General features: G+C 45.5%; 1 protein-coding gene and 1 long non-coding RNA gene across 8 annotated transcripts in view; both read left to right on the forward strand.

The window, feature by feature from the left end:
• The window catches only part of ITGB3 (integrin subunit beta 3), a 47,057-nt gene extending 28,579 nt beyond the window's left edge, over nucleotides 1-18,478 (forward strand). Inside the window, exons 10-15 of one of the 3 annotated variants that reach the window (XM_036997363.2) lie at nucleotides 802-1,231; nucleotides 6,063-6,285; nucleotides 7,205-7,305; nucleotides 9,050-9,169; nucleotides 13,958-14,124; nucleotides 15,613-18,478. In XM_036997363.2, the coding sequence (XP_036853258.2) occupies nucleotides 802-1,231; nucleotides 6,063-6,285; nucleotides 7,205-7,305; nucleotides 9,050-9,169; nucleotides 13,958-14,124; nucleotides 15,613-15,678 (1,107 nt within the window). In that variant the 3' untranslated portion in view covers nucleotides 15,679-18,478. Of the gene's footprint in view, nucleotides 1-801; nucleotides 1,232-6,062; nucleotides 6,286-7,204; nucleotides 7,306-9,049; nucleotides 9,170-10,342; nucleotides 10,574-12,912; nucleotides 13,091-13,957; nucleotides 14,125-15,612 lie in introns of those variants that run through there. The other 2 variants (XM_073235734.1, XM_073235735.1) reach the window with 2 other exon arrangements.
• Nucleotides 18,479-21,149: 2,671 nt separating this feature from the next.
• The window catches only part of LOC140849179 (uncharacterized), a 42,644-nt gene continuing 37,776 nt past the window's right edge, over nucleotides 21,150-26,017 (forward strand). Inside the window, exon 1 of one of the 5 annotated variants that reach the window (XR_012130829.1) lies at nucleotides 21,150-21,285. This is a non-coding gene — a long non-coding RNA (uncharacterized lncRNA). Of the gene's footprint in view, nucleotides 21,286-25,759; nucleotides 25,994-26,017 lie in introns of those variants that run through there. The other 4 variants (XR_012130830.1, XR_012130832.1, XR_012130831.1 and 1 more) reach the window with 4 other exon arrangements.

A 26,017-nucleotide genomic window follows, 5' to 3' on the forward strand; every position in this document is an offset into this window, starting at 1 on the left:
ATATTGGCTGGATTTGATTTGCACAAGTTGGATTGCATAAGTGATGAAATGTTACATGGAAATTGAACAGTAGCTCCTGAGCCTGTGGTCGGCCACTATGTGGCATTTTGTGATGCAAAGGATGCCCGTGTGCCTTGCTGATATTATGAGGTCGGTTCAGCAAGCTTCATTTTCCAGAGCAGGGTGTTCACCAGATCACAGGTTCTGTTCTGCTGGAGATAGTTTATTTCATATGTGGAATTAAAAAACCCACTGTCTTGCTAATGGGTTTCAGCCCCAGGCAAGTTCACTATGGATTCAATGTGACCAAAGAAATGACAGTAGAACGTTTCTTTGGGGTGAAAGGGTTTATTACCCAGCCTGTTCTCCCGGCGGTAGGTCGAGCACTAACATCTCTGCCTCCGCCCAGAGCATTGGGCCGACCTCTCTATATAGTGCAATAATAGCTAATAACCTACGGGTGTGGAAGCGGTAGCCTAGCCACAGGCCAGGTACATCATCAAGTGGTTTAAGTTCAGTGAGGATCCTGGCCATAGGAACCCCAACTTCCCCACACCCACATAAACAACGACCTATGTCATGACTGTAAATCATGTCTCTGCACCCGGCTAGGTATGTCACAACTACACACCTAGCCCTGGACTCTCTTATTTTCGCTTCACAGGCCTTGGTAATGGGACGGCTGAGGATGAGACGTCCAGTGTGGATATTCATGGGCAGGGAAGGAAACGGCTTCTTACCCCAGGGCTGGAGAGTAACAGAGTCCACCTGTGTCTGACTGTGATCTTACTTTCCATCCAGGTGAGCTTCAGCATCGAGGCCAAGGTGCGCGGCTGCCCCCAGGAGAAGGAGAAGTCCTTCACCATCAAGCCCGTGGGCTTCAAAGACAGCCTTACCGTCCAGGTCACGTTCGACTGCGACTGTGCCTGCCAGGCCCAGGCCCAGCCGTACAGCCACCACTGCAACAACGGCAACGGGACGTTTGAGTGTGGGGTGTGCCGCTGCGCACCCGGCTGGCTGGGGTCCCAGTGCGAGTGCTCGGAGGAGGACTACCGCCCCTCCCAGCAGGACGAGTGCAGCCCCCGGGAGGGCCAGCCCATCTGCAGCCAGCGGGGCGAGTGCCTCTGTGGCCAGTGCGTCTGCCACACCAGTGACTTTGGCAAGATCACGGGCAAGTACTGTGAGTGCGACGACTTCTCCTGTGTCAGATACAAGGGGGAGATGTGCTCAGGTGAGTGAACTGCGCACCCCTCCCACCCCATCCCCAACTACACACTCATGCATCACTGACCCCTGGAAACATGCCAGGGCTTGAGGTGGGCGCCAGAGGGCCCAGAGGGCGGAGCTGAGTAGATGGCGTTCTGCTCCAACGGCAGGAAACAGGAACAAGGGTCTGTTTTAATTCCTCTTGGCTCCTTGTGTCCTTGCTTGTGGGGTACAAGGAAGCAGAAATGAGCTTCTGCTCACTGGGGCTTCTCTCCTAGAATAGTGTAGGAAGGAGTGGGGAAATCTGAATGTGGAGACAGTCATTTTCTTTTCTTTCACCTGACCTTCTGTAATATTTTAAGTTACTGATTCCTATGATTTTTGAGGATATGGACCAACCCCTTTCTAAGGTAAAAAGAAAAGTCACTCACTGATGGTAATTAAATTTTTAGTAGTTACAGATTTGGAAAATACATGATTTCAGAATATATAGTAAAATTAGTAATAACTACTTTACTTGAACTTATCTTTTATCACAAAAGACTTGAAAAATAGAGCATATATGCAAGACACTGGAGCACATTTAATGAATTAATATACTTGGAACAATGACTGGAAAATAGTAAGCTGTTATTAAACATTGGCATTATTTTGTTATCATTGGTACAGTATTACTTTTTAGATTCTAGATCTGAGCTGACCAATATGGTTGCCACTTCACCTGTGGCTATTTACATTTAAATTAACTAAATTCAATTAACATTTAAATACATTTAAATTAAATCAATTACATTTAAAATAAAAAATGTGCTTCCTCTGTTGCTCAGGAGGCATGTGTGGCCTGTGACTGCCACGTTGGGCAGCACAGATTTACAGAGGAGAGCATGGCCACAGAGTCCCAGCCTACAGACTGGGGATTAGGATTTTGAGTCCTTCTGCCTGCCAAGATACTGAGTTGGTGTCTTTCTCATTACGAAATTCAGCAAAATCTTGAGACCCACTAATAATCTCAAGTAGGTTTCTTCATTGCCCCAAACACCACTTTCCCAGCTAGGAAAGTCGAACTAATGTTAATGTAGTCCTTGTCTGCAGACCCTGACAGTACTCTCAGTGGCAGACAGGCAGGCTGCATTGTTCCTGGGGCCCTGGGGACAGGTCTGAGCTGGGCTGTCATCACTGTGGCCTAATTCCCCTTGAGAAAGACAGATTGAAGACATTTGTGAATTGGTTGGGACTGGTTTGTGGGTGTATTGTATGGCCAATTAACCCAGGAACAGAGATTATTATAATTGGCTTCTATAGTGATTAAATCCATAATACAGATTGGCTTCATTTGCATTGGGGTTCTGACCAGGTGAGCTGATCCACCCAGATGTTCACTTTGACATCAGCCTTTAAAAACCTTCATTAGAAATGTGTTATTCTAGAGCCTTCCCAAGTAACATAAAAATTGCTCCTTTTGATTATGTGCAACATTGTTCACTTTACTCTGACCAACAAAATTTGAGAGCTTAGAGAAAAACATTATCAGACAGATTAGGGGAAAGAGAGATCAGGTACCCACAGATATACACATACAAACAGCAGTTTTAGAAGGTGAAGCAGGAATTTCAGTTCACTTTATAAGTTAATAGCATTTGCATCATGTTCAAATTTCCAAAGGGCACAAGTAAGTTTGATGTGGGAGACCTGTGGGGACAATGGGGGGCTGCGGGGGCAAGGTTGCCCTAGGAGGGGCCTACAGATAGCCTACTGGGGACACTAAGGACCGAGGCCCACTGCTCCCCCATGACCTGGTTGTTCCTGGTCTGGTGTGAAGCCCTCCGATTCCAGCCACAGTGTGTTTCCTTTGGCTGCTGGCCCCACTGAAGTCACAAAACGAAGCTGCCTGGGTCAGCAGCCCCGGTTCCCGCTGCGCACTGGTGCAAGAACAGCTCACCCTCAGTGGGCTGCAGTCTAATCCACCGGGGACCCCAGGCAGCCACTGTGGCCTCTCAGGCTGCCCCCACCACTTCCTGCCAGGGTGTTGGGTGCCCACAGCCCTCAGGTCTGGATTGTGTGGTGCCATCATTTATATGTTCTCCAGTGACAGGTTCTCAGGGACACACACCCACTGAAGACCTGCTCTGTGCCAGGCACGTGGTCCATGTGGGTGAACTGGGGTCATGTGGGATTCCTGACTTCTCAGAGCTTGGAGCCCAGCTGGCCGTTGTCTCTCTCCAGAGCTGCTGGTCTGTGGTCTGTTCTTTGCTACACCTGGTGCTCAGGAGGCAGGAGCATCATGATTGGCCATTTCCTTAGCCCCTGGCTTCCCCCTCCTCCCTCCCTGCCAGAGGCGTGTCTCATTGCCAGCATCCCCACCTCCACCATCAGAGAGTGTGCCCTGTCCTCAAGGGGTTCTTTCACCTGCGACATCCATGAACAAGACTGATGAGGCACCCCCCACACCAGGCTCTGTGTCTTAGCGTTGTGGTGTAGAGAGGCATGAACAAGACAGTTTTATCCTTCATTAACTTACCTGAGGATAATTCACAACACAGGGCAGAACCTGCCAGACCCCAGAAGTAAGGTATCCATCCCCAGGGAATGTTATAGGAGTCCACTGGAGAGAGACTTAACTATGGATGGGGGAGGCCAGGGTGGCTTCATGGAGGAGGAGGGATGTCAGAGGAAGGGCTGGCTTACCCAGGAGAGGAGCAGAGTGATGCATCAGCCCAGGAGGCCAAGCTATATAGGGAGAGTGGCTGCATTCTCTCTGACCTGAAATACATATTCTTCTCTTTCCTCTCCTCCTCCCCCGCCCCCACCCCTTGCTGCCCTCTTCCCTGCCTCCTCCCCTTTCTTACACTTTCTCTTCCTGTCTCACACAGCTCCCCTAACTCTCCTATGAACCCAGGCTCAGCCAGCCTTTTGCTGGAGGGGTGCCAGTCCTGTGACATTACCACACTGTGGCTTCCTTTTAAGGGCTGACCTGCCAGGGCTTAGTCTGCCTCTGTCCTCCCAGCCTCCCTCCCTGGCTGGCCTGGCAGACTGTCTTCTCAAAGATCACTTTGTTTGGGCTCACAAAGGAAACACTATGGGACAAGGGTTTCTGAGGAAGATCAGGCCTCTGTGGTGCCGGCCTTTCCCTGTTTGGGAGCTGTGGCAAAAAGCTGGGGATAGTGGACACTGTGGGGTCCCAGTCTGCTGGCCGGCATAACCATCCCCCAGCTGCTGTTAGGGCTGCTGATAGTGGCTTACAACTGCCTTTCTCTGGAGAATTACATTCAGCTCACAGGAGCTGTCCTGCCCTCAGACTTTGGTCAGTGACTTCTGGACAAGGGACTACACAAGACCCCAGGGTGGGGCTAGCTCTGCGGTGCCATTCATGCCCTGGAGCCCACCATGGGATCAGGCTCCAGGGAGTCTCTGCTGAGACTACATTCCTGCCAGCTTTTGCCTCCTGCCCTGTCCTGCCTCCCCCAGGCCTTTCCACTTCCCCACTAAGTTACCCGAACAAGAACCCGTGCCACAAGCTGTACTTCTAGGGAGCTTACCCTCAAAATGCTGTCTTTCCTGTCTCCACTTTCTGCCAGCCCAGTATTGTTACTCTTCAGATACACTTGGCAGCTGGGACAGATGTGAAGTGTCCCATCCTTCCTGGGAAATAGACATTTGTCTCGAGCCAGAGAAGGTGTGTCTGAGCCTTGAATAGCACGCACTCACTAGAGAATGGTACTGGGGTCACTGGTGTACGGGCCTATCATGACCAAGAGCCACTCAGGCCCACAGAGGCTGCTGGGGAGCAGTGGGTGCCTGCTCGCTGCAGTTTGAGCCTTTTCATGTGCCTGCCTCCTTCTCCTCTCTCATCTTAAAGACCGACTGCTCACACAGTAGCATGGTTTTCAGACTTTGGGTTATTTCCCCTTGCTCCCTGCCTTTCCTCTGATTAACAATCAAATTCTTATTATTCATCCTCTTCTTCCTGATTCAGAGTCCTGGAGAATGAGTCACCTTTATGAGGAGTTAGAAGCCATGTTTTACAGCCTTGTTAAGTGAATAATAGGGGTTTATAGCCTTGAGACTGTAAACAGTCTAACCCCCAACTCTAGTCTCGCTCTTGCATTCCTATACTTATGAAGTAAAGTGAATAGGTCTTTCCTACCTGGGCTGGTGGCTTTATGTAATTCTATGGTAATACAACACAGGGCACACGCTGGTGAATGTATGTGTGCATGCCAGGAATTTAACTGGGATTTAAGCTCCATGATAGTAGGAACCTTGCCTGTCTTGTTCACTGCTGGTTCTCCAGTGCCCACCATGTGGTATGAACTCAAGAAATATTTGTTGAATGAATGGATATAAGCAAACATTAAGATGTTATGCTAATCACTAGTGATGGAAAAGTTAATTATGATATGTGATTCCCCCATTAAGAAGCTCACAATCTAGAAAGAGAAACTAGATAGGCAACCAGATGGGTTGAACATGAGGGTTGAAATAGAGAAATTTGTACACGCTGGGAGAGCACAGGGGCAGACAGTTGATTTGGCCTGGGGAGATCAGAAAAAGTTACAGAGAGGAAGGAACCTTCGAGCTGAGGCCAGAGGAAGCCCCTATTCACCCGTGAGAGTTTTGTAGTAGTCATAGGACAAAAGGGTACCGAGGCAGTGGTTACAGCATGAATAGAAGCATGAGGATAGGAGGCATGGAGGGTGATGACCAGTCCTGCTGATCATGCTCGTAGCCGTCATTGGATGGTGGCTGATGGGTGGTGGTGGGAGGGGGCTGAGAGGTGAAGCTGAAAAGCCGGCTGAGCTGCTGCCTCAGGGTGGGGCCCTCACCAGCTGTCTGCCCCTGGGGCTGTGTGCTTCCAGGCCACGGCCAGTGCAGCTGTGGGGACTGCCTGTGTGATTCCGACTGGACTGGCTACTACTGCAACTGTACCATGCGCACGGACACCTGCATGTCCAGCAACGGGCTGCTGTGCAGCGGCCGCGGCAACTGTGAATGCGGCATCTGTGTCTGCACCCAGCCAGGCTCCTACGGGGACACCTGTGAGAAGTGTCCCACCTGCCCTGATGCCTGCACCTTTAAGAAGTGAGTGGGCAGAGAAGTGAGCTGGGGAGAGTTGGGGGTCCGGGATTGGGGAGAGGATCTCCTAGATTAGAATCCCGAACTCTCCAGGTTCTGCCTCTCACACATCAAACCTTTTGGGAGAGGAGTCTGTGCCAGCCAAATGGTCAGCTTTCCTCTTTCCCCGGAATGCTTGGAGGAAAGCTGGAGGCAGAGCCAGCTGTTACAGGGCCACAGCAGTAAGTCAGACTCCTGCTGGAGAAGCCCCTCCCCTAGGGTGATATCCTGAATCCCCGGGTTCAGAGGAAGGCTAAACTGGACAGCTTTGGAGGAATATTCGGTACTGATCTGATTCTGCGGGCGATGTAGAGGTGAAGTTGTGAAGGACACTATGTGAAATAAAATTTCACTAATACAAGCTTCACTCCATGGGGGTCAGAGGAAGCCCCTCAGCCCAAGCCCGTGGCATGGTCACTTCACTTACCACAGTAAGCAGGGCCGGATCCACAGGCACGCAACCCGTACATATGCACAGGGCCCTGCACAGAGGCCCCACACTTGTTTAATGATCTTACTATCTTGAAATTCTCAGTAATTTTTGAACAATAGACCCAACGTTTTCATTTTGCCCTGGGCCCCCAAATTACATGACAGGGTCTGACTCTAAGGATTCACCCTCCCCTCACAGTCTTGGATGGGATATGAAGAAGTTTAAAGAGGTTACATGGGGGCCTCTACCTGCCAGCCCCTTCCTATATAGGTGGGGAGGGCACTCCCACCCATGCCCTCCAGACCTGACTATCTGGGCCGCCAGGATTGCCTTACAGATGCTTCCTTTGGTTCATCTGTGGTGGAGCAGCTTCCTGGGTACAGGGAGGTCAGAGCTGGACTGAAACAGTGTTGCATCTCCCTTGCCTGAATCCCTGTGTCCTCTCTCCTTTAGGGAGTGTGTGGAGTGTAAGAAGTTTGACCGGGGAGCCCTCTTCAAGGAAAATACCTGCAACCGTTACTGTCGTGATGAGATTGAGTCTGTGAAGGAACTTAGTAAGTCAGCATGTCTTAGTGTTGCACACACCCAGCTTCTAAGTTTTTCTGGTTTAATTCCAGAAGCCATCCCTCTCTCATTTCTAAAAATGGAAGGGTAATTCTTACCTCAGAGACATGTTGTGCAGGCCCAATGCCCAGGAGGCACTTAATAAGAGAGCCCTCCTGCCCCTCTACTCATTTGTTCTGCAGTCCCTCCCACTTCTGCTTCCCAGAGCCCACAGACTCAGCAAGATCCCACAAGTTACTTTCAAATCAGGCAACCCTAACTTTACTCCACAAGGAAAGCAAGATAATGCACCCCATTTTATGGATGGAGAAACTGAGGCACAGAATGGGGAAGCAGTTGCCCATGACATTCTGCGCTTAGTAGGCTAGTAAGCATTTACTAAGTTTACTTAACTGAGAGTATTAAGCAGTGCCCAGGAATCAGCTTTACTGGTTTGGAGGGAAAGCTTCATTCACCCTTAGGGGTTTGTAACCAAAACCATTATCCTGAATCCCTTTTGGCTCTCTGGGGCCTCTCCTAGAATAAGATAGACAGAAATACAGTGGTCTTCTGGAGGAGACAGGGTTTGCTATGACTAGCTTGGGGGAGACAGGCTGCAGAGATGTGAGGTGTTTTTATTATCTAGCTCAGAAGGGTATTACAAGTTAGTTGATAAGTATTTCTCCCCATCCCCCTCCTCATGCCATGATAATCATAAAAAGGAAGGCATATTTGTACAGAATTTTGTAAGTAATGAAAGTATCTTTTCATACACATTATCTTATTCTTTTCCCAACAACCTACTGAAGTAGAACTATAGTATTATTGTTACCTTCATTTTGCAGATGAGGAAATTGAATCTCAGGAAAGTTAAATAACTTGCTAAAGCAAATTAGCAATAAGTTAGATTAGAGCTAAATCCAGAAATCCTTACTCTTTCCACTGTACTCCAATACCACTGTTTCCTGAAGGTTTATTAGGTTCAAGTCTGTAGGATATGCTTTGGGACTCACCGTCTAGTCCTGCTCCATTACTTATTTCCTGTGTGACCATAGGATATTTGCTCAATTTCACTGTAAGTCAGTTTTATCCATCAGATTTCATCAGTGTAGGAGGGTAACCCATAGTTTTCTAGTCAGAATAACAGATTTTAGAATTAGAAAGGATGAGGTCTACAAAAAATGATCATAGTAAGAGAAGAGAGGATGGCCCTGACTCTAGAGAGGAACATTGGCTCAGATGCAGAAATGGAAGAAATGTAAACAAACCATTGAGTAAACAAACTCAGTGAGTAAACAAACCATTGAGGATCTTTGAGCAAAGAGAGAAAAGAAAGAGAGGGGAGAGAACACCCACTCTGTGTTAGGTACTGTTTCCTTTGCACCATTTAGTTCTCTCCCTGCTTTGTGAGATGGAGGTATCACTTTCCTTTTATAGATGAAGAAAGGGAGATTCAGTGAGGTCAAGTAACTTACCCAAGATCACACAGCTGGTAGGTGGTGGAGCCAGCTGGTTCAGATTGTGTAATATGTTATATCATGTGCCTTGCAGAGGAAGGATAAGAACCAGGAAGGACAAAATATATCTGGAGGCAATTGCCAGGTATGACAGCTACCTCAAGTGCAGCCACCTTGCCTAATGTCAGTACTTCCTGTTGCATACTTTCTCAGAAGTCCATGGCTGGTCTTTGGTGGTGGCTCCGTCTTCCAGAAATTGATTTGTTCTTCATTTTCCTATTTTTCTCCTCTCCCTCAGAGGATACTGGCAAGAATGCGGTCAATTGTACCTATAAGAATGAGGAAGACTGTGTTGTCAGATTCCAGTACTATGAAGACTCCAGTGGAAAGTCCATTCTCTACGTGGTAGAAGAGCCAGGTAAGTGAACCCTGAGAGCGTCTGGCTCTGCATTGTAGGCAGCAACTTCCACCCATCACTCCTCTTAAACAGAATAGCCAGGCTAAGCCTCACTTTACAAGTGATCAGTTAGGGCCTATCATCTGGGTGTGCGGGATATCTAAGTACAGTATCAGCAAGAAATTAGAAAGTAAAGAGATAGAAGAGATAGAAAAATAAGGTGAATGAGGAGAGGAAGCAGGTAGATATGGATCCCATCAAGGAACAAAATATATCATGGCATTTTTCGAGGTGATAAGGTTACAAGGAAAGACATTTAAATTCTAGGACTTTCCAACACAAGGCATTTGCTTTACTAAAAGTTAAAGGGTTGCCAAGAGCAGCTGCTTGCTGCCTCAGAGGAAGGCCTGATAGTTCAAGGTACTGTCCTTACCAGGTTCACCATGAGACATGGTGAAGGGCTGGAGGCACCAACCCAAGGTGTCTTGGACACCGAAACAATAGCGCTTGCTCTCAGGGCCCTCTGGGAGCAGGATGAGCTCAGCGCATCCTACACAGACCATCCACAGGTTTGTCCCATCCAGCGCAAGACACTGGCTTGCTTCCCCTATCACCTTCGTCTCCTCCTTTTCTCTTAAACAATAGATTAAGATATGAATCATTGGAAAACATTTTTAATACTTATTGCATATCAGACAGTGGGCTCGGTGCCGGACTGTAACAGTAAAAAGGCAGATGTGTCACTGACAAGGCCATGGGGGAGAGAGGCATGTAGATCAATAATGACACTGCAGAGGGATAAGGGCTTTGGTATGGAGGCGGGTGAAACAAGAACGTTGGGAGTGAAGGAACAACGACTGAAAGGCAGAGGCTGAATCAGTTGGTTGCTTGACACATTTTATAGCTGTAGGAATTTCTTCAAGTCCTCCTTCAGACCAGGGGCCAGCAAACTTTCTGTAAAGGGTCAGATGTTAAATATTTTAGTTTTCGTGGGCTATATGGTTTCTGCTGTGACTATTCAACTCTGCCATTGTGGTGGGAAAGCAGCCAGGGACTATGTTTAATGAACGGACCTGGCTGTATTTTCGAAAATAGGTGGCGAGCTGCATTTGGCTCCTGGGCCATGGTTTTTTGGTCCCTGCTTTAGGGCACTGGTTGTTAAAGTTTTGTATGTTCATCTGTTAAAATCTCCAGAGTCCTGAGCCCTGTCCTCCTTCCACAAGCCTATGCCTCTGGTTCCTTGTTAGCACTGCTGGTAATTGTCATGCACGTCAATATATGAGTGTCACTGCTTTAGACACACCACTCGCCCTGAAGAGCCTTCTCAGACCGCCTCCATCCTCCATTTTGCTGACTAGGTTTGGTGCTCCTGTTGATTCCCATCAAACTGCTCTGCTTCCCTTAGAAGGGCCTTCATCTATTATTAAATTGCTGTTTAATTGCTCATGTCTCAACTGTTTAATCAGTAGATCATAAGCTCCATGAACACAGGAATGGTATCTGTCTTATCTGTGTTATATCCCCAACTTGGCTCAATCATCAACAGAGAAAATACTTAATAAATGGTTTTTGAATGAATTAATCTTAGGAGACAGGTGGGTTTACCTGCAGGGGAAATTTTGGCTACTTGGAGAAGGGAGGGGATGGCAGGAAGAGAGCGCCTACATCTGTCACCAGGTGTGCCTGTCTCTGTGGATTGGGACGGCACTGCGCCCCCATCTGTGGTCCTGTTCATCAGCCTTTGCCAGGCCCTCACCCCCTCACCCTTTATGAGGGAGAAGGAAGGTAAAAAGAAGGGCAACACTTGAGCTTTACTTAGGGACTCAAAGGAAAGCCAACATGGGGAAGGGAGAACAAGGAGGCTGGGCACGTCTCTGTGGCGAGCAGATGCTGGCTGTCTGGCTATGGCCTCCTCACACTTCCCCGTTCACCAGTGTCAACACATTTCATGGATTTGTCTACACACCCCTGTCCATACCTTCATCCTTCCTCACTTCAGAAGGCTGGTGTGTCTTGCTTTTGGGTTTAACATTACTTCATCTCTTTGCTACAACAATCCTTGCTGGATCATTTGGCTTGGGTGCTGAGCCTGGAATCTACTGCCCGGAGCTGTGGGGAACAAGGACAATGGCAGCCTGGGGTGGTGTGAATACTCCCATGGTAGGGTTCACACTTATAGCCATGGACCTCTTGCTTCACGTTGGGAGGAGAGACCCAGATCCATATTTCCTATCTCATTGCCCCAGAATTCCAAGTTTCCCCTCTCTCCTTACCCCAGACCCCCAACCATTTTCAGGGGTGGTGGATTTGAGTAGAATGTAGCATATGGGGCTCCAGAGTACAGCAGGAGATCATTCTCTTTCTTTTCCCCAACACATGCACTTGCAGATGCTCTTTTTTGGGGGGCTGAGCCACTGCAGGGCAGTAAAGAGAGCACTACCAAAGGGTTGGGCATTGGCTAAATGGGGTTCAGCCCACAAGGACTGGGTTCCCCCGAGCCGGCCCCTTATTGTTCCTGATAGGGCTGCCTGAAAAAATACAGTAAGTCCCATGCAATCTTTAGTACATACTTAATGTTATAAAGTTATTTGTTGTTTATCTGAACTTCCTGTGCTTTTCTTTGTTAAATCTGCTAACCCTATACAGTGTCCCCTGACCTTGGGTCACCTTCCATGGGTCCTCATCACTGTGGCTGGGAAGGCTCTCTAGGGACCACCTGATCCTATCCTTCACTTCCAAGAAGGCTGCCATCCACCCCTTTCAATTTTTACCCCCTGAAAACCTCCTGGCATTCTAACTGTCCTGCCCATACTGATGTGCAAAGCTGAAGAGATTGCACTTTGAGGTTTGAGGGTGGGCCTACCTCAGTCTTCCAGACAATTCATTACTGCTTTTCCCAGAGGAACTGGGGCTCTTCACTCTTTGGAATTCAGACACTGAAACCTCACAGCCTCTCTCCAGATACTCTTTTTATTACAGACAGGTTATAATTTGGTGGCTTGGGAAATAGCCAGCTTGGGTTTGTGGTGGTGGTTGTTGTTTTTGGGGAGTGTGTGGTAAGCATAGGGTGTATGTTTAGAGAAGAAGGTAGGAGACAGTGTGGAAAGCAGATATGACCTCCTCTCCAGACTCATCAGTACGCACATATACCAATTACGTAACACTTGAGAAGTTACTGGAGTGAGGTCACCCATCAGACCCCTGTGGTTCATGGGAAGCAGAGCTCTGCACAGCAAATTCAGCTTGGCCCTGGGAGGGGTGATGCACCTCTGTGTGTGTGTTGGTTGTTGGCTGGAGTTGAACAGGAAGTTGGCTCTCATAGGGTTAGGATTTTAGATGACTAAATATTTTGGGAAGAAACCCAAAATATTGTCTTGTTTGGCAGACCTCCTGGTCTCTAGGATGCTAAAAAGATCATTAGGTTCCCAGTCCTTAGGGATATAAATATCTGAACCAGGGTAACAAACTCAAATGCCTATTGGAGCTAGGTAGATAAGTTAGTGAAAATAGGGAGTAGAACAAGAATATTAGTAATAATGGTAGCTGATATTTATTGAGCACTGACTCTGTGCTGGGCACTGAGATGTTTAAACATATTTAACCTATTTCTCCTGACAAGTTTTTTTAAGTCAGCGCTATTATTTTCTCTATTTTAAAGATGGAGAAGCAGGGAACAGACACCCAGAAAGGTTGAATAATTTGTCACATAGCAAAGTAAGAGGTAAGCCGGGAGGCAGTCTGGCTCTAGAGACTTTCTGTCACAGGCCAACAACCCACTGTATAAAGAGGCCACGTCCACCTTCACCAACATCACCTACCGGGGCACTTAATGACGAGCAGGCACCCGCAGATCACTGTCAGACTGTCCCAGGACCGTGGGTGTCTCTGCAGTCGTGTTTACAGGGAAGGATACCTGTGGGGCGGGCTGGGGGCTGGGAGTGGGGTGGGTTGGAAGAATGTCAGTATGTGGGTCGCTGTGCACGTGTGTGTGTGTGTGTGTGTGTGTGTGTGTGTGTGCGTGCGTGTGCTGCGTGGTGGGGAATGTGTCCCAGATAAGCAGAGTTCCTCAGCCTTTGTCCTCAACATGCCTCCTTCAGGGATCTTTCCTGCTAAACCCAAGGGTGGTCTGCGTAGCTGAGCAGGTGTTCTTCAGTGCCTCAGTGGGCAGCTGGCCTTCCTTCTCGGGCCATCCTCCCTGGAGCGAAGGGGAGGGACCGTGACCCTGCCCTGAGTCTGTGGTTCTTGGGCCTGGCTCTCGGCCGCTGTGGCAGGAACTGCAGCCTGGTTATGCTCAATGACAAGCTACACTTTGCCTCTGTTTAGTGGAGAAAAGAGAGAGTGGCGAGAATTTAGGAAATTAGAAAACACATCCCATCTATAAGGGGCAGCTGTTCCTCACCACGAGCCAGGTGCTGCCTTGTAGAAATATGGGTTCAGCGTTTCTAGATCTTTTTTTTTGTTTTTAAGACAAGAAGAGGAATCTGAAATTTTAGGGCGGAGAATCCCCTTATTCAATGTTTCCAAAAAAATCAAATTTTTACACTGGTGTGAACTCACACCAAGTAGGCTAGATTCTGCTATGGGAGACCAGCTCACAACCACTGATTTAAACTACTCAGGACAGATTATCTCTGTCCTAAAAATTGGTCTCCCCTTCTTTTAAAATTTAATTGATTCATTTTCCAAGTTCTGTTTCCATCAGAGAATTTTCTAGAATTTGATTACTTTGTCCAGAGATCTTATTCATAGCCAGTTCAAGCGAGTCCTACTCCATTCACAAGCACCCTGCCCTGTGCTCTCTCCTGACAGAGTGTCCCAAGGGCCCTGATATCCTGGTGGTCCTGCTTTCGGTGATGGGGGCCATTCTGCTCATCGGCCTTGCTACCCTGCTCATCTGGAAGCTCCTCATCACCATCCATGACCGGAAGGAGTTTGCTAAATTTGAGGAGGAGCGAGCCAGAGCAAAGTGGGACACAGTAAGAGGCTTGGCCAGGCAGGGCTGGGCGTTTTCTTAAGACACGATTTCAAGAGCCCGAAGCGGAAACAGATGCTTAGGGTGGCCAGGTTCAGCCGGTACCATAGTTTCCCAGTTAGCCTCTGTTCTGGAAATTGGGAGATAGTCTAACAATTCCACTGTCCTTATGCTTGCTGGAAACCACCCGATTCTCTCTCTACCACGTGGTGAGCACAGGCCACATCAGTGAGTACTGCTAGACCACAGAGGGGGCCCAGCTTTGCTCTGGACACTGTGAAGAGGTGAAAAGGAAACTGAGGGAGTTTCCAATTGAGGAAGACAGGACAAACGTGGAAATCCTACACTGAGAGCATGGAATTCACTATATACTAATGAAGTCCAAGGCATTAAACATACAGAAAAAATAATAATAACTAGCTAACATTTACTGAGAATTTACCATGTACCAAGAACTGTTCTAAATGCCTTTTATGTATTAACTTATTTCATCCCTCTACCAATGCTATGTGGTTTTTTATTCCTATTTTATAGATAAAGGAACTGAGCCCAGAGAAGTTAAGCAGCTTGTCTGAGGGTAGGAGGGAATTAGGTTATGATAGGTCAGCTTCTTAAAAATATGCTCCTTGCAGTTTATTCTGATTAACTTCAATCAAATAATCATTTTTTGAGACACTTCCATATACTTAATTTTGCTCTATTCTCCTTCAGCTCATCTTTTACATTTTAACGCTTTTTTCTGGACCCCCTGCAAATGGCTGTTTTACTCTATGAATGTCCAGGGGTAGGCTGAAAAGTTGTTCCCATTTGATGGTGACCTCAGCCTTTGTACCCAAGGGTCCCAAGAAACTGAGATGTTTCTTTTAAAACAATGTAGAAATCCTGAACCTCTGTGGTTTATGAGAATGTGTTGTATTTCTTGAAACTACTGCTAAGGACTACCAGGTCTTATAGGATTTGTCACTTTTTGTTAGGAAATAATGTGGGAAACAATGAGGGTATTGCTTTTTCCTAATACCATGACAGTTTATGGGTAGTGCTTAAAGGGAAGAGATGAAAACAATTTAAGAATTTTTTGAGCAAAAGTTGTCCTGTACGTTCCAACTACCACCCACCACACTCCTCTTCCCCGTCCACACCCCTCCGCATGGGAACGGGGAGAAGAGCAAAGGAGAGCATTCAGGAGAGGGAGAAAATAGGCGATATTGGCTAAAAGGTACTCTGAAATGTTTGGAGATCACCAGAAAGTTGACAGGCTGAATTTAACGCCTTAGAAACAGTGGCAGGGTGGCATTCCCCCTTATCTGCCCTCTCACTTCAAATCCCTTCCCATCCTGAAAGTGAGTGTGTGAGCACAGTGGGCAGTAGGTGCTCACTGATGATCTGTCCCGGGGAGGGTGTCCTGGGTGAACTTCTCAGATGAGATGTAAGCCTTGGGGGTAGGCAAGAAAGAGGGACTGCACTGTAAGACCCTTTTCCATTCTCTCCACAGGCCAACAACCCACTGTATAAAGAGGCCACGTCCACCTTCACCAACATCACCTACCGGGGCACTTAATGACGAGCAGGCACCCGCAGATCACTGTCAGACTGTCCCAGGACCGTGGGTGTCTCTGCAGTCGTGTTTACAGGGAAGGATACCTGTGGGGCGGGCTGGGGGCTGGGAGTGGGGTGGGTTGGAAGAATGTCAGTATGTGGGTCGCTGTGCACGTGTGTGTGTGTGTGTGTGTGCGTGTGCTGCGTGGTGGGGAATGTGTCCCAGATAAGCAGAGTTCCTCAGCCTTTGTCCTCAACATGCCTCCTTCAGGGATCTTTCCTGCTAAACCCAAGGGTGGCCTGCGTAGCTGAGCAGGTGTTCTTCAGTGCCTCAGTGGGCAGCTGGCCTTCCTTCTCGGGCCATCCTCCCTGAAGCGAAGGGGAGGGACCGTGACCCTGCCCTGAGTCTGTGGTTCTTGGGCCTGGCTCTCGGCCGCTGTGGCAGAAACTGCAGCCTGGTTATGCCTTCTGGGCCTCATCTCCTCTCCCCTCCCTCAGGCGGGAGGGGAAGCCAGGGGCGAGCTGGGCCATCAGTGCTGCCTGGGCCTTTTGCCGTCACCTCAGCCCAGCATGATTCTCTCAGGAGGGGAGGCCATGCCACCTAATTCTTGGGTATGTTGGGAGGGAAGATGTCACGGCCACCTAGCGGTCTTGCATGGCCTGGAGGAATGTGCCAGGTTCACCAGTTCATGATCATAACCCTTCAGATTTGCTTCTTTGGCAGCTTCACTCTAGAGGTTCGTTTAGAAGAAGTGTGTCACCCTTAGACCACCACCTCTTTACCTCCTACTTCCACGCTCTCCCTCCTATAGGTATTTGCTACATACCGGGAATTTCCCCAATGACCAAAGGCTTTTCCTCCCAGGGAGTGTTGTGGTTAGAGGCAGAGGTCTGGCCCCACCCTCCAGACCTTCCCTGCCCCTTGTCCAAGGCACTTCCACATGCCCATCCCTGTGCTTCTGGGTGCTATTCCATCCATGGGGCTGATTGCATTTATCTACCTCGTGGGTGTTTCGTGAAGGAGTCACTCCCATGAGTCTCTGAGTGGCTGGGTGGAATGATGGGCCAGCCATAACTGTACCGGAGGCCTGTTCTTTTATGGGCCATGCAACCTCATTTTAACTCAGTCTTTAATCTGCAAGGCCACAAGTGCAATTTATTTTATTTTTCTCACAGGGCTCCTGAAACTGTTTTTGAGGCTTGCTTAATCTAAAGAACATGTATATGAACACACTGGCATTATATTTGTAATTTTATTTGATGATGAAGAAGGACAGTGCAAAAAAAAAAAACCATACTGACTCAGGCTGAATATAGACACCCCAACTTGGCACCATTCATAGCAAGTTACTGCTGAAATGCTGGATCTGCAAGGGGTCCCTCGTCCTGAAATCCCATGGGGATGGACCCATGGGCCTGCTGAGCCTTTTCTGAGAAGGAGAGAAAGGGCTGTCTTCTTAGCCGTAACAGTTACTCCATTGGTGTTTACATTAGTCTAATATTAATAACCACTTCCCATCCCTCAAGAAAAAGGGAAGGACCTATAGACAATGGTCAGATGGTCAGAAAATTTAAGTCCTGGTCTCAGTGTTACAAGCTAAGGAACGTTTAACCTTAACTAAGGCAAGTCACTTTCTTTTCCCTGGGGCTTAATTTTCTAGTCTGAAAAATGATGGACAAGTCAGTCTAGAAGGTCTCTCTTAATATCAACATTCTAAGTAATTGGGGTATCCTTTGGCATCACGCATGAAGTCAGGGTCCTGTGGGATGCTGGTACTGTTTACTTTTCCAGTCAGGAACGTTGAGAATCCTGGCTTTGGCAGGAGAAAATGTGATTCCCCATCACCTTTCTCAATGAAAAAGCTTCATTTGGTCCTCTCTCAGAATCCCTTCTCCAACTTTTGTGAGCAGTTACATCTTCTGATGTAGGTTCCACTTAGTTATTATTTCTTCCATTTAGTTATTATTTCTTAGTTCATTTTGCACATATTTGCATCCATGTATTAGAGAAGGGGAGTCAATCCATGGAAGTAGCTGAAATGTGTGTTCTGTACTCATGTGTTAACACTGAGAATAAGCCTTGGAATTAGGGATGGAGACTAATGAGTGACTAAGCCCTGTCTCAGACATGGATTGCCCTTTACTGTAGGGGATGGTGATGTCATTGAGGGATAAATGGGAGAAGGAAGAAGGAGGGATGATAATGAATCCAAGAAGTTAGACCTTAACCACAACTTTCACATAATGAGACAAGGATCCATTATAGTAGTAGCTGGATATTTTCCTGAAATAAGATGGTTTATATAATGAAACTATATCAAAGGAGGAAGAACCTGAATCCAAAGGATGAAAAAATCAGTGAGAATCTTGTCTGAACTTCTGGAATGCGGTTCCTAGGCCTTGAGGACCAGTACTGTTTGTCTAGATGTGGGGAGAACCTGGAATTGTGTTCATGAGATAGCAAATGACAGTGAGTTTTGGCATCAGGTAGGGTGGACATCTAAATAGTATTTTGGCATTAGACAACACAGCCCAAAGAGGTTATTTGTGCCCAGTTCTTTTGGAGATAATTTATGTTCAATCTCAGGGTCTGTGGACAATAATGAGAAACTCTGAAACATCCCTGACAAGTTGTCGATTAAGGAGTCTGTTCTTTACCTCTCAGATATGCCTAGACTATCCATAATTTCAAGATACTTTTTGTTTAATATTCCTGGTTGAAATCACTTAAGTGCCTTTTTACTTCCTAACCACCTCCTCTGTTTGGACTTGTGCAACCCGTGAATTAAATATGCTTCCCAAAAAGACTTGGCCTAAGGCTACCCAGTGCTTCCTGTGTTGTTATTTCTGCTTCCTTTGGGTGAAAAGAATAAGTGTCATTGCCTCACAAATGATTATTTTAGAATTCCAAATGTAACAGAATGCTGACCGCTCTGGGAACCCAAGTTACCTCCTGAACCTGGGCTTTTGTTTACTCTAATCACATTCTAAAATGAGGAAGTTATGACTGTTCTAAGGATTAGAGGGGTTTTTTTGTTTTTTTAAATTGGGGTAATCTTGACAGAACAGACTATCGATTTCACTGAGGGTTTGTTTGCAGGAAGCATAAATAGGGACAATTAAGGCCCAAAGGGAAGTTATTTACAGGACCATTTCAATGCCTTTATTTAAGTCATTGCATCTCCTAAGTGTGGCCCCAGGACAAGCAGCATCATTATCACAGAGAAACTTGTTAGGAATGAAAATCCACAGGCCTTACTCCAGAACTACTGAGTCAGGAAATCTGGGAGTGGTGACCGGTGTCCTGCTTTAATAAGCCCCCCTGGCGGTTCTATGGCACGCTCAAGTTTGAGAACAACCAATTTAAAGAGTCACACACCTATCCTTCTGGCCTAGAAAGAAGTTTTACAGTAAGTCAGCTCAATTATTAAAAATATTAAGAAAAGAGAAATTAAAGAGGACACGAATAAATGGAAATTCATCCCATACTCTTCCCTAGGAAGAATTAATATTGTCAAAATGGCCATCCTGCCTAAAGCAATCTACAGATTCAATGCAATTCCTATCAAAATACCTACAGCATTCTTCAATGAACTAGAGCAAATAGTTCTAAAATTCATATGGAATGACAAAAGAACCCGAATAGCCAAAGCAATCCTGAACAGGAAGAATAAAGCAGGCAGAATTACGCTCCCTGACTTCAAGCTCTACTACAAAGTCACAGTAATCAAGACAATTTGGTACTGGCACAAGAACAGACCCATAGTCTAGTGGAACAGAATAGAGAGTCCAGATATAAACTCAAGCATATATGGTCAATTAATATACGCTAAAGGAGCCATGGATATACAATGGGGAAATGACAGCCTCTTCAACAGCTGGTGTTGGCAAAACTGGACAGCTACATGTAAGAGAATGAAACTGGATCACTGTCTAACCTCATACACAAAAGTAAACTCAAAATGGATCAAAGACCTGAATGTAAGTCATGAAACCATAAAACTCTTAGAAAAAAATATAGGCAAAAATCTCTTGGACATAAACATTAGTGACTTCTTTATGAACATATCTCCCCAGGCAAGGGTACTAACAAAAGCAAACATGAACAAGTGGGACTGTATCAAACTAAAAAGCAAAGGATACCATCAGTAAAACAAAAAGACATCCTACAGTATGGGAGAATATATTCATAAATGACATATCTGATAAGGGGTTAAATTCCAAATTATATAAAGAGCTCACACACCTCAACAACCAAAAAGCAAATAAGCCAATTAAAAAATGGGCAGAGGAGCTGAACAGACACTTCTCCAAAGAAGAAATTCATATGGCCAATAGGCACATGAAAAGATGATCCACATCCTAATCATCAGAGAAATGCAAATTAAAACCATAATGAGATATCACCTCACACCAGTTAGGATGGCCAACATCCAAAAGACAAACAACAACAAATGTTGGCAAGGATGTGGAGAAAGGGGAACCCTCCTACACTGCTGGTGGGAATGTACACTAGTTCAACTACTGTGGAAAGCAGTATGGAGGTTACTCAAAAAACTAAAAATAGAAATGCCATTTGACCCAGGAATTCCACTTCTAGGAATTTACCCTAAGAAGGCAGCAGCCCAGTTTGAAAAAGACATATGCACTCCTATGTTTATTGCAGCACTATTTACAATAGCTAAGAAATGGAAGCAACCTAAGTGTTCATCAGTAGAGGAATGGATAAAGAAGATGTGGTACATATACACAATGGAATATTATTCAGCCATAAGAATGAAACAAAATCCTACCGTTTGCAACAACATGGATGGAGCTAGAGGGTATTATGCTCAGTGAAATAAGCCAGGCAGAGAAAGACAAGTATCAAATGATTTCACTCATCTGTGGAGTATAAGAACAAAGAAAAAACCGAAGGAACAAAACAGCAGCAGACTCACAGAACCGAAGAATGGACTAACAGTTACCAAGGGGAAAGGGACTGGGGAGGATGGATGGGAAGGGAGGAATAAGGGGGGAAATGGGTTATTACAATTAGCACACATAATGTAGGGGGGGCACGGGAGGGCTGTACAACACAGAGAAGACAAGTAGTGATTCTATAGCATCTTACTACACTGATGGACAGTGACTATAATGGGGTATGTGGGGAGGACTTGATAATGGGGCGAGTCTAGTAACCATAATGGTGTCTAAGTAATTGTACACTAATGATATCAAAATAAAAAAATAAAAAAGGTGATTATTTACCCTAGATAGTAAAGTAAAAAATGGCATGCTTTACTGTTAGCAATTCCTTCTCTCTCAAATAAAATAAAGCACAGATCTTTAAATACTATGATTTGAATGCTTTTCTGTTCCCATAATTCATATGTTGGAATTCTAATCTCCAAAGTGATGGCATTGGGAGGTGAGAACTCTTAGATATGATTGTTCGGTCGTGAAGTGATGACCCCACAGTACTGGAATTGTCTGCTCATAAAGGAGGTTTCAAAGAGCTCCCTAGCCCATTCTGCCATGTGGGAACAGAGCAAGTAATAGGGAATCTGTGCAACCCAGAAGAGGATCTTCACCAGACCTTTACCATGCTGGCACCCTACCTGATCTTAAGCTTTCAGCCTCCAGAACTGTAAGAAATAAATTTCTGTTGTTTTGGAAAAAAAAAAGATTAAGAACATAACCTTGACTGATAGATTAAGAAAACCAAACATCCACCCACAAACAAATTGAAAATCTACTTTTGATCCATTTTCCATGTTAAGTGATCACGCCTTCTTGGGTTCACTCATAGCCACAAATACCAATGAAAAACTTAAAAAAGCAGGTGAGAATCACAGGGAGAAAAACAACTAACATGACACTTGGCAGGTACTTAAGAAAACCTTTTATGTGTACCAAGCTGAAGCAAGACAATATTCTTAGAATATTATTCATGGGAGATGGGATTGAAATCTTTAATTATTAACATTATCATCTTACAGGATGCCAGAATAAGATTTGAAAATTATTCACTTCGCTATTTGCTATTTAAGATTTTTTGAGCACCGTCAGTAAGGATTGAAGTACTTTATAGAACACACATAGTCTTTGCCTTTGAGTCTTACATTCCTTACATAATGTACATTTTTTTAACACAGTGCAGTGCATGACATCATAAGATTATGTGGACACTGAGTCCTTTTATGGTAAAATTTTGTGACATTCACTGTTTTATTTACATCATGGTAACTGATAACTAAATGGGGCACTTTATGTGAAAATGAAAAGCTGTATGTCACATTATATTTGTAATCCTTTAACTCTCAGCCTCCATAGCCTGAACTCTATAGTAACAGGCATCTAATGACCACTGGGAACAATTATAAGCAGATTTTCTTGCAATTCCAGTGCACTCATTTTTCACACTGATGTAAGGAAACAGCATTATGCTTTGCAAACAAGCTATTTAGTACTTCGCTTGAAAAATAATTTGTTTGGTTTTGTAATATATTTCTGGAAATATATATTTTTGTTTAAATTTGACTGAAGCACACAAGGAGGTAGTTTAAGAGCTTGTGAGCAGGGTTAGCCATATTGTTAAGTAAAATTTTAATAATTCATTTAATGTGGCTACCCAAGAATGAAAATTATAGGTCAAGAACATGATTGTGTTCTTTGCAACTGCTGTCATAGTAATGTCTCTGCAACCTCTCACATGGGGGAAGCATGTGTCATAAGTTGTGTGTTTTCTGAAAACCCACCAATGTACACAGAATATAAGTATCTAGATAGTAACATTCAGAAAATTTAAGACAAAACTTCCATTGTAAATTACTCTTTATCAAGAAGAACTTTGCAAGGAAAAGGTTCACAATTCATTGTGTTTTACCTAGTATATCAGTCGGGTTTTCTCGTGACTCATATACAATCATCATGATTCTTAGGAGAGGTCAGAAAGATGGGTGTGTAAATACCATTTGCTGGCACATGGAAATACTTTGTTAAGAGAAAGGGAAAACATTGATGGATGTATGCTAGACTTTGCTTTTCCCGACCTCTATAATCACTCACTGTGACAAAGATTGCTTACTGAGCCCCCTTACTGCTTTCCGCTTCTCACGTAGTATTAGAACTTCTCATTTTTAGTTGAGCACATGGCTGCCCAGAATAAATACTGTTTTCTAGTCTCTCTTCAACTAGGTGTGCCATGGCCATCTCATAGATGGTGAGATGTAAATGAAGGAGGTGCTGACAACTTCCAGCAAGTGTCACTTTAAGGAGGGAGCATGCCTCCTCCCATTTTAGGCAGGCATCATGGATCAAGATGTGACCTATCTATTACTGCTAACAAATTACCCAGCACTTTAGCAGCTTAACACAACCAGCATTATCTTGCAGGTTCTGTGGCATGGCAGCTGGCTCCTCCCCAAGTGAGTTCTCAGAGAGCAAGGAGGAAACTGCAGTGTCCTTCATGACACATCATCACCCCTGCCCTACTCTATTCATTATAAGTAGCTCACTAAATCCGACCCACATCCAAGAGGAGGGGACTAGATGTCACTTCTTGAACAGAGGCACAGTGTGGTAGACAAATCATTGTCTGCCCTTCCCTGCAACCCAAAGATATCCATGTCCTGATCCCCAGAACCAGTCACAAAACCATGTCACCTTACCTGGAATAAAAGACTTTGCTAATGTAATCAAATTTCTTGAGATAGAGAAATTACGGTTTATCTGGGTAGTCTTAATGTAATCGTAAGGGTCCTTATAAGAGGAAGGCTAGAGGGTCAGAGTGAGAGTAGTAAATGTAATGATGGGAAAGGTCAAAGTAGGGTGGCCATGAGTCAAGGAACGCATACAGCCTCTAGAAGCTAGAAAAGGTGAGGAATAGATTTTCCTCTAGAGCCTCCAGGAATGCAGCCCTTAATTCTAGCCCTCTAGGATCCATTTTGGACTTCTGACCTCCAAAAATGCAAGGTAACAAATTGTTGTTTAAGCCACTAAATTTGTAGTAATTTGTTACAGTAGTAATAGGAAACTAATACAAGCATCAAAGTATTTATGCACATACGTTGAAACCATCACAGTCCAGCTTCTGGTCAAAAAAATAATTTATAGTCCTTCCACAGGCAAAATACACTTACTCCTCCTAAGGTCCACAAAGTCTTATCTGCTTATAGCATCAGTTCAAAGTTCAGAGTCTTCTGAATAGGTCCAGAGGTAGATGAGTTGCTGCATTATTTGCTCATAGTCAAGTACAGTACCTCTCAATCTGAAGTCCTGTGAACTAAAAAGGAAAATACTACCTATTCCTTTCCTACAACCACCAATGTAAAATGGTGTGACAGATGGGATAACTACAATAGACACTCCTGTTGCAACAGCAGAAAATAGGAGATGCACAGAAGTCCCTAGTGCATAGCATTCCTAAAATTCATGGGTGCAGTTTTTTGGTTTCACATTCAACACCTGGGAATAATTCTCCATGGCTTTTGGTTCTACCTCTAGGCTCTTGGTTTTCACCCTCTAAATCATCCTTTTTTCACGAAAGGTAGCATGTGTTTGCACCTAATAGTTTTCTTGGCCTGCTTCCTGCTTACAGAACTTGAGGGTCCAAAGGCCTCTTTCCTTTTCGGGCTCTTTCAGCCCAAGCTGGCAGTGTTTCTCACAATACAACTCTCTTTAAAAATTGTGAATTTCCTGTAAATCTTACTGGGCTTCTCTCCATGAGATAAAAGTCATATCCATAAATATCTGAGATAAATCTTTATCTTGGACTTCTGCTGAAGGACTGACTATCTCGGAGTGATTATCTGAACCTCTTGAATGTGAGAGAGAAATACAACTTTATCATGCTTAGGCCACTATTACTTAGGGATTTTCTGTTACTGGCAAAGGAATCTAAAATCCTAACTAATATACCTTTGATGCTATTGGGGGTCTGTAAAACTAATAGAGTAACCAGCTAACTCATCAATAGATTCAGTACTAAAAAGCTACAAGTGCTCAAGATTTGTTAAACATCCACAAACTCGATCGGCACACACTGACTGAACCCATTACAATCCTTACACAGTAGAAATTGATGCTTTGTGAATAGGTGCAAAATAGCCTGAGTCCATTAACATAGGTGACTGTAAACAGGGATGGGGTGGGGAAGTAGGGAAAGGGGGGGGTGGGAGGGTGTTTACAAAAATAAAAGGGCATTAGCGCTTAGATCACTTTTAAAGAGATAAATAGTATACATTTTAAAACTACTGAGGAATACTTACAGAGCAGTGTTTAAGATACAAATGAGCACAATAGCAGGTGGCACTGAAGAAATGAACTATTGTTAAAATTCTATGCACATTTTTGAATTATCACAATCCTGGAAGAATGAGAAAACTGAGGTTTAGAAAGCATAAGTCATTGGCCCCACTGCATACAGCAAATAGCTAGAATTTGAAATCAGACAGATCTGTCCCTAAAGCCCATTCAGTTCACCTGTATGAATGTTAAATAATTTAGATTGGAGAGCTCAGGTTAGTTAGGTCAATCAATGTGAACAAATTTATATGTTTGTAAAGAAAAGGCGTTTTAAATCGTGGGCTTTTGGGGGAAAATATTTTCAAAATACTCCTTGCTTGACAGAGTATTTACAACTTTGTTTGGCAAACCTAAAAAATGATTAATTTCACCAGATTGGTTATATGCAACGTTTTAGAGACGTAGTACTGGCCAAAGCCAAGAAAAATCGATCTGTCTTCTCTTTTACCAGTATCATTTAATTTGCTGGACGCACGAAAAGAAAAATTGGTTTTCAAAAAAACCCCAGAAAAACAGAAAAAGCATCTCTTCCAGTAAGCGCTAGTCCTCTGAAGGGGGCAGCTAGGACTAAAGTTTGGCAAGATATGTCCTGACAAACGGCGTCCAGCGGCTGACCGTTACTGTGTAGTACAGACCAAGAAGGATGGAATGTTTTAGAAGGGAGGGCGGGTCTTCAAAGGATGGAGAGAAGACAGAACTGAAATAGGATCCGACTAGGGCGGACAGGACAGCGCACCAGAGAGTGAACAGAGCAGGAGGAGTAGGTAGCGCGTGCAGGACGGAGGGTGCAATGGAACCCGGCTGCGGGGGGAGGGGGGAGGGGAAGCGCGAGGAGGAGCCCCCCCAGCGCTCGTGGCCGGGCGCCGAGCCCCGGCCCGGTGACGTCACAATCTTGTGAGGCTGGCGCGGCCGCCGCGCCGAGGCGGTAGCGAGTTCCGGGGCTCTGTGCTGCCCCGACGGCCCTGACCGGTGGCAGCCGTCGCGGAGTGCGTCGCGCCGCTCTCGGGCGCCGTCCCAGGCCTGGTGGGCGGAGCGGCGTGCTCGGTCAGGTGACCTGGGGGCGGGGCGAGGGC

The sequence above is a fragment of the Manis javanica genome, chromosome 4 (assembly GCF_040802235.1).
Source record: "Manis javanica isolate MJ-LG chromosome 4, MJ_LKY, whole genome shotgun sequence".
Lineage (NCBI taxonomy): Eukaryota > Metazoa > Chordata > Mammalia > Pholidota > Manidae > Manis > Manis javanica.